This window comes from Trachemys scripta, chromosome 2, assembly GCF_013100865.1.
Source record: "Trachemys scripta elegans isolate TJP31775 chromosome 2, CAS_Tse_1.0, whole genome shotgun sequence".
Lineage (NCBI taxonomy): Eukaryota > Metazoa > Chordata > Testudines > Emydidae > Trachemys > Trachemys scripta.
In genome coordinates, this window is record NC_048299.1 from 100,365,426 (window position 1) to 100,378,633 (window position 13,208).

At 43.7% G+C, this 13,208-nt stretch overlaps 1 protein-coding gene and 1 long non-coding RNA gene across 5 annotated transcripts in view; one reads left to right on the plus strand and one right to left on the minus strand.

Annotated features, from left to right (window-relative positions):
* VWC2 (von Willebrand factor C domain containing 2) overlaps positions 1-13,196 on the plus strand; it is a 116,469-nt gene extending 103,273 nt beyond the window's left edge. For all 4 annotated transcript variants that reach the window (XM_034761323.1, XM_034761321.1, XM_034761324.1 and 1 more), the window contains exon 4: positions 9,495-13,196. In XM_034761323.1, coding sequence (XP_034617214.1) covers positions 9,495-9,646 — 152 coding nt within the window. In that variant the 3' untranslated portion in view covers positions 9,647-13,196. The remainder of the gene's footprint in view (positions 1-9,494) is intronic.
* LOC117872649 overlaps positions 12,487-13,208 on the minus strand; it is a 13,811-nt gene continuing 13,089 nt past the window's right edge. The window contains exon 3 of the long non-coding RNA XR_004644544.1: positions 12,487-12,559. This is a non-coding gene — a long non-coding RNA (uncharacterized LOC117872649). The remainder of the gene's footprint in view (positions 12,560-13,208) is intronic.

A 13,208-nucleotide genomic window follows, 5' to 3' on the forward strand; every position in this document is an offset into this window, starting at 1 on the left:
CGCAAGTACACCTCTACCCCAATATAATGCGGTAAAGCAGTGCTCCGGGGGGGGGAGGGCGCTGCACACTCTGGCGGATCAAAGCAAGTTCAATATAACACAGTAAGATTTTTTTTGGCTCCGGAGGACAGCGTTATATCGGGGTAGAGATGTATTTGGATAGTTTAGGTTGTAAAATAGTTGCTGCTCTACCCTCACATAGTTATTTTTTAATTCAAATGCTTTGAGTGATAAATCAGTAACAATTTTTTAAACCTTGGTTTGTCTTCAAGTGTCCAGCTATGCCAGGCCATCTGTCTTATTCAATAATAAATTAAAAATTTACAGTTTGCTAACGCCAGAGTTTTGCTTAAACCCCTTTAACTTCCCTGGGGTGAGCTATGGGAGAGAGGCTAACTTCTCCTCCCCAGCTGCTCGGGCAGGGAATTGGGGAAAAGTTTTGATGGTTAGTGAGTAAATAACAAGATTGATTTACTATTAATTATCCATTATATTTTAATCAGGAATTCCCCTCTCATCACTTGGGGGGATGTAGAGAAGATGATGTCCAGTTAGATCAGTGTTTCTCAAATGCGGCCACCGTTGCCACATGCAGCCACAACGGGCTTTTTCTGTGGCCACGACAGCGTCCTGGGAGGTGATGGGGAGAGAGGGGAGCAAGAGGTAGGACACAACTCTGCAAGATGAGTTCTTGACCTACATTGGAGGGACAAGGGGGTTTGGGCAGCAGGCTCCAGCGGCAGGACTTCAGGAACCTGGCTGTAAGGCCCAGGCTCCAAATGCAGGGCATCAGCCTCTGGCCCCTGGTTCCAGCTGCATGGCAGCGGGTGCTAGCTCCCAGCTCCAGTCCCGGGCTCCAGCCATAGGCGCCAATTCTCAGCCCCAACGGCACTGCAGTGGGCTCCAGCTGTGGGGCTTTGGGTGCCAACCCGTGGCTCTGGCCGCAGGGTAGCAGGCGATGACTCCCGGCTCCAGTCACAGAGCTTCAGTTGACCTCTAGGCCCCAGTTCCGGCCATGCAGTAGCGGGCACTGGCACCGGGCTCCAGCCACACAGCCCTAGCCCCTGGTGCTGATCCCCTGACCCAGCTGCATGACAGCAGGTGCTGACGCACAGCTATGTTCCCAGCTCCGGTCACATGGTGCCAACCCCTGGCCCTAGGTGCGTAGCAGTGGGTGCTGACTCCTGACTCCATCCACACACTCCTGGGCTCCATCATCCAGCTCCAGGCTCTAGCCGTGCAGTGGCAGGCACTAGCCCTGGGTGCTGACCCACAGCTCTGGCTGCGGGCTCCGATCCTTAGCTCCAGCCATGCAGTTTCTGTCCCCAGGCCCTGGCTCTGACCACACAACAGTGGGGCTCATCACCTACTCCCATCGCCCCCCACTCCCGCCTCCCACAGCGCCGTATCCATACCCCCTCCCCATTCAGGGTTTAATGGGTCCTGGGGCTTGCTGAGAAAAGTGATATTAACAAACATGCAAGTATCACTTTTCACAGCAGACTTACTAGCTATCTGTGAAAAGTGATACTTGTACTTTTGTCAATATAACTTATCACTTTTCATAGCCTCCCAGGTAACTACTAAGTGTGCTGTGATATTAAGAGATATACAAAATCACTTTTCAAAGCAAGCCCCAGGACCCATTAAGCCCTGGATTGGATGGGCCAAAGAGGGAGGCAGCATTATTTTTGTTGTTCAATTTGTCAAAAACCCTACAAATCTACATTACAATGATTTGGATGTGAATCTGTGCATACTTGTTTTTCCTAATGTTAACTAAGTATTTTAGGGAAAAAGTGTCAGTGCGGCTATCACAGGGAGTTTGTGGTTGCACTCTGAAGCCACCAAAAATTTTGTTGCGAGAACCCCTGAGCTGGTTTAAATCATACCAAATGTTTTATATGTTTCTAATAAGATTGAAAAATATCTTTACAATATAAATATTTCCTCTTTCTTGTTGAGTCAGGAGTGTCTAGTGCAGCAGTCCCTAAGCATAAAATATCTTCTTGCATATCTGTCTGTAGGGAGTCTCTCATCTCTGGCAGAACAAACATATTAAATGTGCACCTTAATTTTCATCAGAAAGTCTCCAGATTTATTTTTGCAAATGGTCCAGAAGACACACAGAAAAGGGGGGCAGGGGGGAAAGTACAGCTTTCTGGGGAGCATCTTACTAAATTCACAATAGTGTAGATATTAAACAGGAGATGCAATCACATACATATTTAGCAATTCACACCTTCAAAGTGTTGTTCAAACGTTGTTATACTGCCACTACTCTTGTAAGGCAGGTGTTATCCCCATTTTGCAAGAGGGGGACATTGAGGCAAAGGTCACACAGCAAATTGGTAGCACATATAGTTCACCTGATCACTCTGGCTAGCATGTCAAACTTAAGTCAAGCTATGGCTTTTGATACTAAAGCATAAAAGTTGAAGAAGAATTGTAGAATACATCTACATATCAACATGTAGAATACACTGATGTCTGTGTGCACATAAATTCCCAGTGTTTTGTTTGATGTAGCCTCTTGTTTGGTGTAACATTTTTACATCATAACCAGACTAAGTTTCATTTATTGTTTTAGCATGGTGGTTGATGTTATGGAAACCTCCCTGAGCAAAGCTTTCTGTAACAAAGAGGGAGAATAGCTTAAGACCACTTGAAGTAAACAAGGAACTTTGGTATACCAATCTAATTAACATGAAAGGTGCTCAAACGCTTCAGTGAGGGAAGAAAATACAAAACCCTAAAATAGATAATTTTCATGTGGCTGTTCCGAATGACCACTAACTACAAGGGAAATTAAGAAAACATCTTCATTGTTAATATCTTGCTGTCTCACCATTATTTTGTGATAGGCCTACCCTTCTTAAGTAGATGACTGACACTCGACTTACCACTATAAACAGCCTCTCCAAACTGAAGTAGTGTAACAATCTGTGATACAGTTACTCATGTTAAATAATGCACTGGTTTCAATGGCACTACTCATAGCATAAGATGCATTACAATTTGACCCTTAGTGAATTTAATTAATTGGGCTATTTTATTTCATTTCTTGTTGCTCGTCACAACAGAGTATAACATTTACTCTCTCAGAACAAAAGTCATTCCTGTAATTTCAGCACCACTTATGTCCCTCTTACACTTCTCAGTGCTTAAGTGGATTTTAAGTAGGCTATAGGTCTTGTGCAGATTCCCTGTACAGCAGTGAATTTCACCCTTAATAATTTAGCATTTGTTGCATATCGTTTACAGTGAAGGGCTCTATAGGATGATACCCAGGCATCTTTATCTCCCACTGAAGAGAAACAACTGCTGTGTTCTACCCCAGAAGTATAGGTACAATAATAACTGTATCTAACTGAAAGTTTAGGCAATCAGAAAGTGTTATCACTTGTAATATTACCAGGATACCAGAGTTGACAGATATATTGGTAGGAAAAAATCCAAAATCTTTAAAAAAAAATAAAAAATAAAGCACCCACAAGTCGTTTTTAATCAAATATGAAAGATAGCGTATCTCCCAAAGGACTGTGTTTGGGGCATTAGTTCAGTAGTGACTTATAAGGAAGAATATCACTTCCTGCAGTAGCTGAAGTCTCCCATTCAAGTACTGATCCAGCCAAGTAATGCTTAGCTTGTGAAAACTGAAAGGGTCAGAGAACAAAGTGGTACCACCATAAAATTAGATACTTTAAATGCAGTATGCCGATTTTAAACTTGGTGAGCGATGGCAATTGTATTATGTGCAAAACTTTGAGCAAGAATCCAAAAACAAAGCCTAACATTTTAGTTGTCTGAGTTGTGGTCAGTCATTAAATAAACAAAGAATAAAATTATGCAAGTTCATCTTCATTTAAAAAGTACAATTGAGTTTTGGAAGTTCTATTAGACCACAGAAGAGTTGCCCCTGTAGCAGATACCTAAGGGTCTAATCCAGTGTCCATTGGAACTCATTAATTTCATTACGCACTAGCTCAGCCTACAGGTGTGGTATATCTGGTATACATACCCTGAACAAAATGATACTCTTTTATCCCAAGAGAGTGTTATTCAAATTAACATATGGATCATTCCATTTGTCCTCCACAAATAGTTGGCTTCTACTTTTTGTTTGCAAAGAAAACTCAAAAACAGTGTTTTATAAGGGGTAGTGCACCAGCCTGAAGAGACTATTGTTATGCAGTGCTCCTGCCTTGTAGTTGGAAACAAACATGTTTCTGTGAACTCTAAGGCCTGGTCTACACTACGAGTTTAGGTCGACTTTAGCAGCGTTAAATCGAATTAAGCCTGGACACGTTCACACGACGAAGCCCTTTCTTTCGACTTAAAGGGCCCTTTAAACCGCTTTCTTTACTCCACCTCCGACGAGGGGATTAGCGATAAAATCAGAATTGGGGTAGTGTGGATGGAATTCGATGTTATTGGGCTCTGGGAGCTATCCCAGAGTGCTTCATTGTGACCACTCTGGACAGCACTCTCAACTCAGATGCACTGACCAGGTAGATAGGAAAAGCCCCGCGAACTTTTGAATTTCATTTCCTGTTTGCCCAGCATGGAGAGCACAGGTGACCACACAGAGCTCATCAGCACAGGTAACCGTGATGGAGTCCTAGGATTGCAAAAGAGCTCCATCACGGACTGAACGGGAGGTACGGGATCTGCTCGCCATATGGGGAGATGAATCAGTGCTAGCTGAACTCCATAGCAGTAAACGAAATGGCTAAATATTAGAAAAGGTCTCCAAGGCCAAGAAGGACAGAGGCCATAACAGGGACGCACAGCAGTGCCGCGTGAAAATTAAGGAGCTAAGGCAAGCCTACCACAAAGCCAAAGAGGCAAACGGACGGTCCGGGGCAGAGCCGCAAACATGCCGCTTCTACGCGGAGCTGCATGCCATGCTAGGGGGTGCAGCCACCACTACCCCAACCGTCTGCTATGACTCCGTCACTGGAGAAACACACAGGGAAGCGGGTTCGGGGTACAAGGAAGATGAGGATGAAGACAATGTAGATAGCTCACAGCAGCAAGGAAGCGGAGAAACCAGTTTCCCCAACAGCCAGGATATGTTTATCACTCTGGACCTGGAGCCAGTTAACCCCCGAACTCACCCAAGGCGTGCTCCCAGACCCTGAGGGCACACAGGGAACCTCTGGTGAGTGTACCTTTGTAAATATTACACATGGTTTAAAAGCAAGCATGTTTAATGATTAATGATTAATTTGCCCTGGCAATCGCGGCCAGTACAGCTACAGGAAAAGTCTGTTAACGTGTATGGGGATGGAGTGGAAATCCTCCAGGGACATCTGCAGAAAGCTCTCCTTCATGTACTTCCAAAGCCTTTGCAAAAGGTTTCTGGGGAGGGCTGCCTTATCCCATCCACCATGGTAGGACACTTTACCACGCCAGGCCAATAGCACGTAGTCTGGAATCATTGCATAACAAAGCATGGCAGCGTATGGTCCCAGTATTTGCTGGCATGCAGACAACATCCATTCCTTATCGCTCTTTGTTATCCTCAGGAGGGTGATATGATTCACCTGGTTGAAATGGGGTGATTTTATTAAGGGGACATTCAGAGGTGCCCCTTCCTGCTCTGCTGAACAGAAATGTTCCCCGCTGTTAGCCACGCGGTGGTGGGGAAGGGTGAAGTGATCATCCCCGATAATTGGGTGTGGGAGGGGGAGGAGGGGTTAGTTGGGTTTGTGCTGCATGTTAACCTGGAAACCGCAGCCCCTCCTTTTACATTGCAAACCCATTTTAAATGGCCAACGCAACAGGTGCTTCATATGGAAAATGAGGGCACTACTGTTTGAAACCATTCCCACATGTTATGAAGGTTGAAAAAGCCAAAAGACTGTGGTTTACCATGGCTGCCTGCAAGCCGAAATCTGTTGCCTGGCACTGCGTGAGTGATCTCTCATACCAAACCAGCAGGCCCTCAATATAAGAGGAAAAATGCGACCTTGTAACAAAAGCACATGTGCTGTGTAATGTGAACACCAAAATTTAACGTGGAAGAGTGTACCCATTGTTCTCTAAAATGTGTCTTTTTTAACCACCTCTCCCTTCTCCTCCACCAGCTGCAAATGTTTATCCTTCACAGAAGCTAGTGAAGAGTAGAAGGAGAAAACGGCGGACTCGGGATGATATGTTCACGGAGCTCCAAATGTCCTCCCACGCTGAAAGAGCACAGCAGAATGCGTGGAAGCAGTCAATGTCAGACTACAGAAAAGCACAGTATGAACGAGAGGAGATGTGGTGGGCTGAATCGCGGGAAGAACAGAGCAAGTGGCGGGCTGAAGATGATAGGTGGCGTCAGCTTGCAGACAGAAGGCAAGAGTCGATGCTCCGGCTGCTGGAGCATCAAACTGATATGCTCCAGCGTATGGTTGAGCTGCAGGAAAGGCAGCAGGAGCAGAGACCGCCGCTACAACCCCTGTGTAACCAACAGCCCTCCTCCCAAGTTCTCTAGCCTCCTCACCCAGACGCCCAAGAACACGGTGCGGGGGCCTCCAGCCACCCAGTCACTCCACCCCAGATGATTGCCCAAGCATCAGAAGGCTGGACTTCAATAAGAGTTAAAGTTTTAAACTGCAGTGTGTCCTTTTCCTTCCCTCCTCCCCGACCGATCCCGGGCTACCTTGGCAATTATCCCCCTAGTTGTGTGATGAATTAATAAAGAATGCATGAATATGAAGTAACAATGATTTTATTGCCTCTGCAAGCCGTGCTCGAAGTGGGGAGGGGAGGTTGGGGTGGTTGGTTTACAGGGAAGTAGAGTGAACCGGGTGGGGGGGAGAAACAAACAGAAGTTTCACACCGTACCCTGGCCAGTCACAAAACTCGTTTTCAAAGCTTCTCTGATGCGCACCGCGCCCTGCTGTGCTCTTCTAACCACCCTGGTGTCTGGCTGCACGTAATCAGCGGCCAGGCGATGCGCCTCAACCTCCCACCCCGCCATAAATGTCTCCCCCTTACTCTCACAGATATTGTGGAGCGCACAGCAAGCAGCAATAACAATGGAGATATTCTTTTCGCTGAGGTCTGAGCGAGTCAGTAAGCTGCGCCAGCGCGCTTTTAAACGTCCAAATGCACATTCCACCACCATTCAGCACTTGCTCAGCCTGTAGTTGAACAGGTCCTGACTACTGTCCAGGCTGCCTGTGTACGGCTTCATGAGCCATGGCATTAAGGGGTAGGCTGGGTCCCCAAGTATCACGATAGGCATTTCAACATCCCCAACGGTTATTTTCTGGTCCGGGAAGAAATTCCCTTCCTCCAGCTTTCGAAACAGACCAGAGTGCCTGAAGACGCGAGCATCATGTACCTTTCCCCACCATCCCACGTTGATGTTGGTGAAACGTCCCTTGTGATCCACCACGGCTTGCAGCAGCATTAAAAAGTACCCCTTGCAGTTTATGTACTCAGTGGCTTGGTGCTCCGGTGCCAAGATAGGGATATGGGTTCAGTCTATCGCCCCACCAAGTTTCGCAGCCGCTGGGAATCGTCCCACACCTGCAACACGATGCGGTCCCACCAGTCTGTGCTTGTTTCCCGGGCCCAGAATCGGCATTCCACGGCATGAACCTGCCCCACTAACACCATGATTTGCACACTGTTGGGACCTGTGCCTTGTGAGAGGTCTATGTCCATGTCAATTTCCTCATCATTCTCGTCGCCGCGCTGCAATCGCCTCCTCGGCTGGTCCTGGTTTTGCTTTGGCATGTCCTGGCTCTGAATATACTCCAGGACAATGTGGTGTTCATAGTGCTCATAATTGCCGCGGTGATCTGAGCGGGCTCCATGATCCCAGTGCTATGGCGTCTGGACTGAAAAAAGGCGTGAAACTAGTATCTGACGGACGGAGGGAGGGGCGAGTGATGACATGGCGTACAGGTACAGGGAATTAAAATCAACAAAGGTGGCTGTGCATCGGGGAGAAACACAAACAACTGTCACACAGAATGGCCCCCCCCAAAGATTGAACTCAAAACCCTGGGTTTAGCAGGCCGTTGATTTCACGGAGGGAGGGGAAAGCAAATGAATACAGAACAAATCTATTTTTTACATCTTAAGCTGGCAGATGACGGTGCAGCATGACTGATAGCCCTCGGCATCTTCTGGGTGTTTGGCACAAAATACTGGGCGCTTGGCAGAAAATAGTATACTACGACTGATAGCCATCATCGTCGAGACAGTTCGATAGGACTGAGCATGTCTGCCCAGGTGCCCAGGAGTGACAGCCACTGCAGTACGATGACGACAGATACCAATCGTAATATACCATCTTCTACCAAAAGGCAAGGGGCTGCGGCTGTGTGCAATGCAGCCCCACGTCTGCCAGCACCAAGATCGCCGATGAAGGCTACCAGTCATACTGCACCGTCTACTGCCAAAAGGCAATTAGCTGCTGCTGTGTAGCAATGCAGTACCACGTCTGCCAGCACCCAGAGGACATATGGTGACGGTGAGCTGAGCTGAGCGGGCTCCATGCTTGGCGTGGTATGTTGTCTGCACAGGTAACCCAGGTAAAAAGGCGCGAATTGATTGTCTGCCGTTGCTCTGACAGAGGGGGAGGTGCCTGACGACACGTACCCAGAACCCCCTGCGACACTGTTTTGCATCATTCAGGCATTGGGATCTCAACCCAGAATTCCAATGGGCGGTGGAGACTGCGGGAACTGTGGGATAGCTACCCACAGTGCAACGCTCCGGAAGTTGACGCTAGCCTCGGTACTGTGGACACGGTCCGCCGACTTAATGCACTTAGGGCATTTTATGTGGGGACACACACAGTCGGCTGTATACAACCGATTTCTATAAAACCGGCTTCTATAAATTCGACCTAATTTTGTAGTGTAGACATACCCTAAAAAAGGGTGCTTTGCTTATTGCTGGTTAACGTAGCAATATATAGAGTGCATAGGGGGCGGTACAGATTTAAATTATGCTGTTATAATGGAGACAAGAAATATTTTCTCAGCTAACACAAAATAAAGCTTGGATACTTTACAAATATTATAGTATATTCTAAACATGTTTCCAGTGGAAGAAGCAGTAAAATCTAAAGTAAAATGCTTGATAACCTGTAGCGATGCTATAGTGTTCTACTCTTTCTGGACAATACGGAGTGTTTCTCACATCTGAAATCTGTATTTATCTACAGGAAAAGACTCTGCCCAGATGTCTATCATGGCTGTGTATGATCTCACTACAAAATACTGTACAACTAGCACACCTATACATATTCCTGAATGGAGGGGAAATGTGCATACAAAACCCCAGTACAAACAAAGAATAACTGGTTCTCATTCCCTTTTCTAATTAAATATCCTGTTTTTAAAATCAAAACTAAATGACATTAAAAGTAACATACTTTTTGTTACTAATTTTATACTAGGTCTGCAGTATTAAGGAGCAAAAACTAAATATATTATGCTCCAGTACAGCTTATATATAATTATTATTATTTTTTTTTTTAGGCCCAAACTGCTTTGCCGAAACCACTGTCATTCCAGCTGGCCGAGAGGTGAAGACTGATGAATGCACTATATGTCACTGTACTTACGAAGAAGGCACTTGGAGAATTGAACGACAAGCTATGTGCACTAGACATGAATGCAAACAAATCTAGGGAATCTACAAATCAAAGTACTATGATGTTTTTATAAAATACTTCACTGCGGTGAAAACCCTAGATAAGCCTGGGAAAGATTATTAATTGTAATAAGAATATTTTTGGTGAGGAGAAAAGATCATCATACTGGTATTTTGTTTTTCATAGTAATGTAATACTGCAAGACAAAGAAATACATATATTTAAAAAAAGTTTGGACATAAAAAATCCTGTCTTAATGTTTTATTTTCATGGTGAGTGCACTGAGTACACTCTATCAAATATTCTATGTATTTATATAATCCCATTATGCAGGTTAAAATAAATGTTTTATATAGATACAGATTAAAATATGGTACGGTCGCCTGTCCTATTGTGTACATGCACCATGCCTAAAACATTTCCGTTTTAGTTTTATCATGACTTTATTTGTGGTGGGCAACAATAATAGACGTGTGGCCAGAAAATAGCCAGCAAATCAATCATATATTTCAGGTACTTTGAAGTTCTACCTTTTGAAAATATACGGTATAAGCTTTAAAAGAATGTGCTAAATTTATTATATGTGCAAAAGTAGGCCAATTTCTCTTCTCAGTTATTCTGGTGCATCTCCAGTGGGCCTTCACTGGTATAACTGGGAAGAGAATATGAAATTGTGACTTTGATTATAGTAATCGTTTCAGAACTCTAAACATGGATCCTATAAGGATTAATTTCAGGATGAATTCATTTGTGATGTAAAGCGTCCCATATCTGAAATAATGGCTATAAGTAACAAAACAATGAAACTTGCAACCATTTTACATTTAATGGTTGTGAAAAACAAGTACAACTGACAACAGAGGGTGACAGGGAGTATAACAGGAGAAGCAACTAACAGGTGTAAGATAAAGTAGGTCTCCACTATTTTATTTAAACATGCTCTTGTTTTTCTGCTGCTCTCATATATTAGACTTGGGTTGAATCACTACTGAGGCCAAGGTTCAAGAAAGCACTTAAATATGGACTTAACATATGCTTCGATGAATTAGTGCAATGTTAGTAATGAGTAGTTAACTACATGACACCTGATGCATAACTTACATTGTTTATCTCTCAGACTTCTATCAGGATTTTAATGGAAGTTTTGCCATTGACTTCAAGGGGCCAGGATTTCACACCAAGTATGGATTTTGCCCACATAGCTACCAATCGCCAGACAACTGTTTGTTTCTCAACCAGATCATGGACAAGAAAATGAGGAAACTACAAAGCAGCAAAGACATAAAATGCACAGCAAGCTTAAGTAACCATAACAATTAAAAATCTGAAGAAAAATAGTCCTACAACAAAATGTACCTTCAAGTTCACACATTGTCCGCCTGGATGGACTGAGGCTATCAAGGAAAGTAGGTTTTGGACTGATTATGATTTTTTCAAACGTCTTCTGAATCCATCAACTATCAAAATGATTTTCCTCAAGCCTATGTACATGTATATAAAGTACATCAAAATATTATACTAAAAAGCTATTATCAATAAGCAGCAGAAAGAATGTCCAACACATGTTTCACTCTTAGCATAAAAATATTACTCTGCTAGCGGTAGTAAATGGAAATCACTAATGGGCAGATTGTGAAGAGCATCATCACGTGTGCACCCAATATGCTAAGCACTCTTGCAAATCTGGACATAAAGTGCTTGATCCTGCTACCAATACCAACAATAGTACCTCATTCCCTGAGTAGAAATTACTAGGGCAGTAAGGTCCTACTCAATCTAACTAAAGGTGGCAGAATTTGGCCCTAAATCAGAGCCAAATCCTATTCACCTTGCAAAAGTAGTTATGTTACTCAGATGAATAAAGCAAACAGATTTTGGTCCCAAGTTACTAAAAGCTACATTCACAAAGGTACTTAGGATTCCAACATTTAGGTGCCACTGGCATTCTGAAAACCACCACTCAGCTTCTGTCTAGCCCTATAGGTGCCTGAGTTTCGACCAGTCAGCACATGCAAAGCCCTGATGTTGCCCCACTGCTAATGAGTGAGGCTTCTGAGCAACCCAAGCCAAAGCTCTCCTGGGATTCTCAACCCAGGCATTCTCCAGCTTCAACAGAACTGATTGGAAAAACCCAACCCAGAATACCCACCAACACAGAGATTAGGGCACTCATCTGGAATGTAGGAGAGTTAGGTTCAAATCCCTGTTCCAATTCAGGGGCATAGTAAGATTTTCCACTTCAAATTTTTAATCCTGACACCAACATATCCATTTCACCCAGAATTTCCTGTCTGATTTATGTGATTCCTCATGATTTCTCAGGTCTCTCTGGTTTACTGAAGTTGTTTCTCTAATATTGTTGAGTTGCAGAGACTGCTTTTTAAAAATCACGATTGGAAGGATGACAAGATGGCTATGGAGATTCATAATGGGCTATGGAGCCTTTTTCATCTAGGTCACTGAACAAAAAGCCAGCCCAGGTCCATAGTAACTATTGCCAGCTGAGGGCTGTTCAGTGGTCTGTGTGAAATTGATGGGCAAAGACAAATTTCTAGCACAGATGTCAATGCTACACAGAAAACAACCCATAATTGGCTCTGACTGGCAATAAAGAGGCAAAGGAGTGAACAAGCAGGAGTATTGTACTCCACAAGGGTGATTCTACTATGTCAGTGAGCAGGAACATTGGCAATGTAATGTGTGGGAGCCTATCAGTATGTACCTGTGATACCTGTAGATGTGAACTTCAGGCTCCAGCACTGTGAATTGGGTACCTTGTAGATGCACTCATTTTTATTTAGCGTTTAAAATGTGGTGATGGGAAGATTTAAGATAGACTAGGGCTAATTCAGCCACTGTGAAAGAACAATATCCTCTCCCCTTCAAAAAGAAAAAGAAAAGGAATATACAACCTGCAGTGGGATGTTGTCCCTCCCCAGGTGCTGAGATCTATAGCGGAAAGAAAAAAAGTTACATTTTACAGAGAGTCTTTCAAATAGCAGTGGAAAAGAACAATAAAACCTTACCAAACATGGAATACAGGAAACAAAGACTGTCCATCTGCAGACTTTTTTTCTAAAACTTTTTAAGTAGCCCAGAATGTTCCTAGTGTCCATATTAGTTAATCTATACTGATCTAGCTCTCACCACATAACTAAAGTAATATTCCTGTTTCAATCTAGGAGCACATACTGTTTAATTTCTTCATACAAAAGCAGAAATAAAATCCAACTACATAGATCCTAATGAGCAAAGCCACATACAGCATATTGAGTTGCTGAGCGTATCATACTGAGAAGTGTTCATCCGAGGTTTGAACAAAAATGAAGAAACATGGAAACAAGCTCTGTTTTGCTAACAGACAATTTACTGGTTACTGGAAGTTATATTTAACTCTTTCCAGTTTATAATTTTAATAAAATAAAACATATGTTACTGAAGTGAAGAAATGTCAGTTTGACATAAAATGATCATTTTAAAATCTGACTGTGGTAAAAATATGTAATACTGCAAATAATATTAGACAATGTATATTGTCAAAAACAGGGGACGACAGTTAAAATGGTCAAAGGCACCTGCCGATGTTCAAGCAGTATTA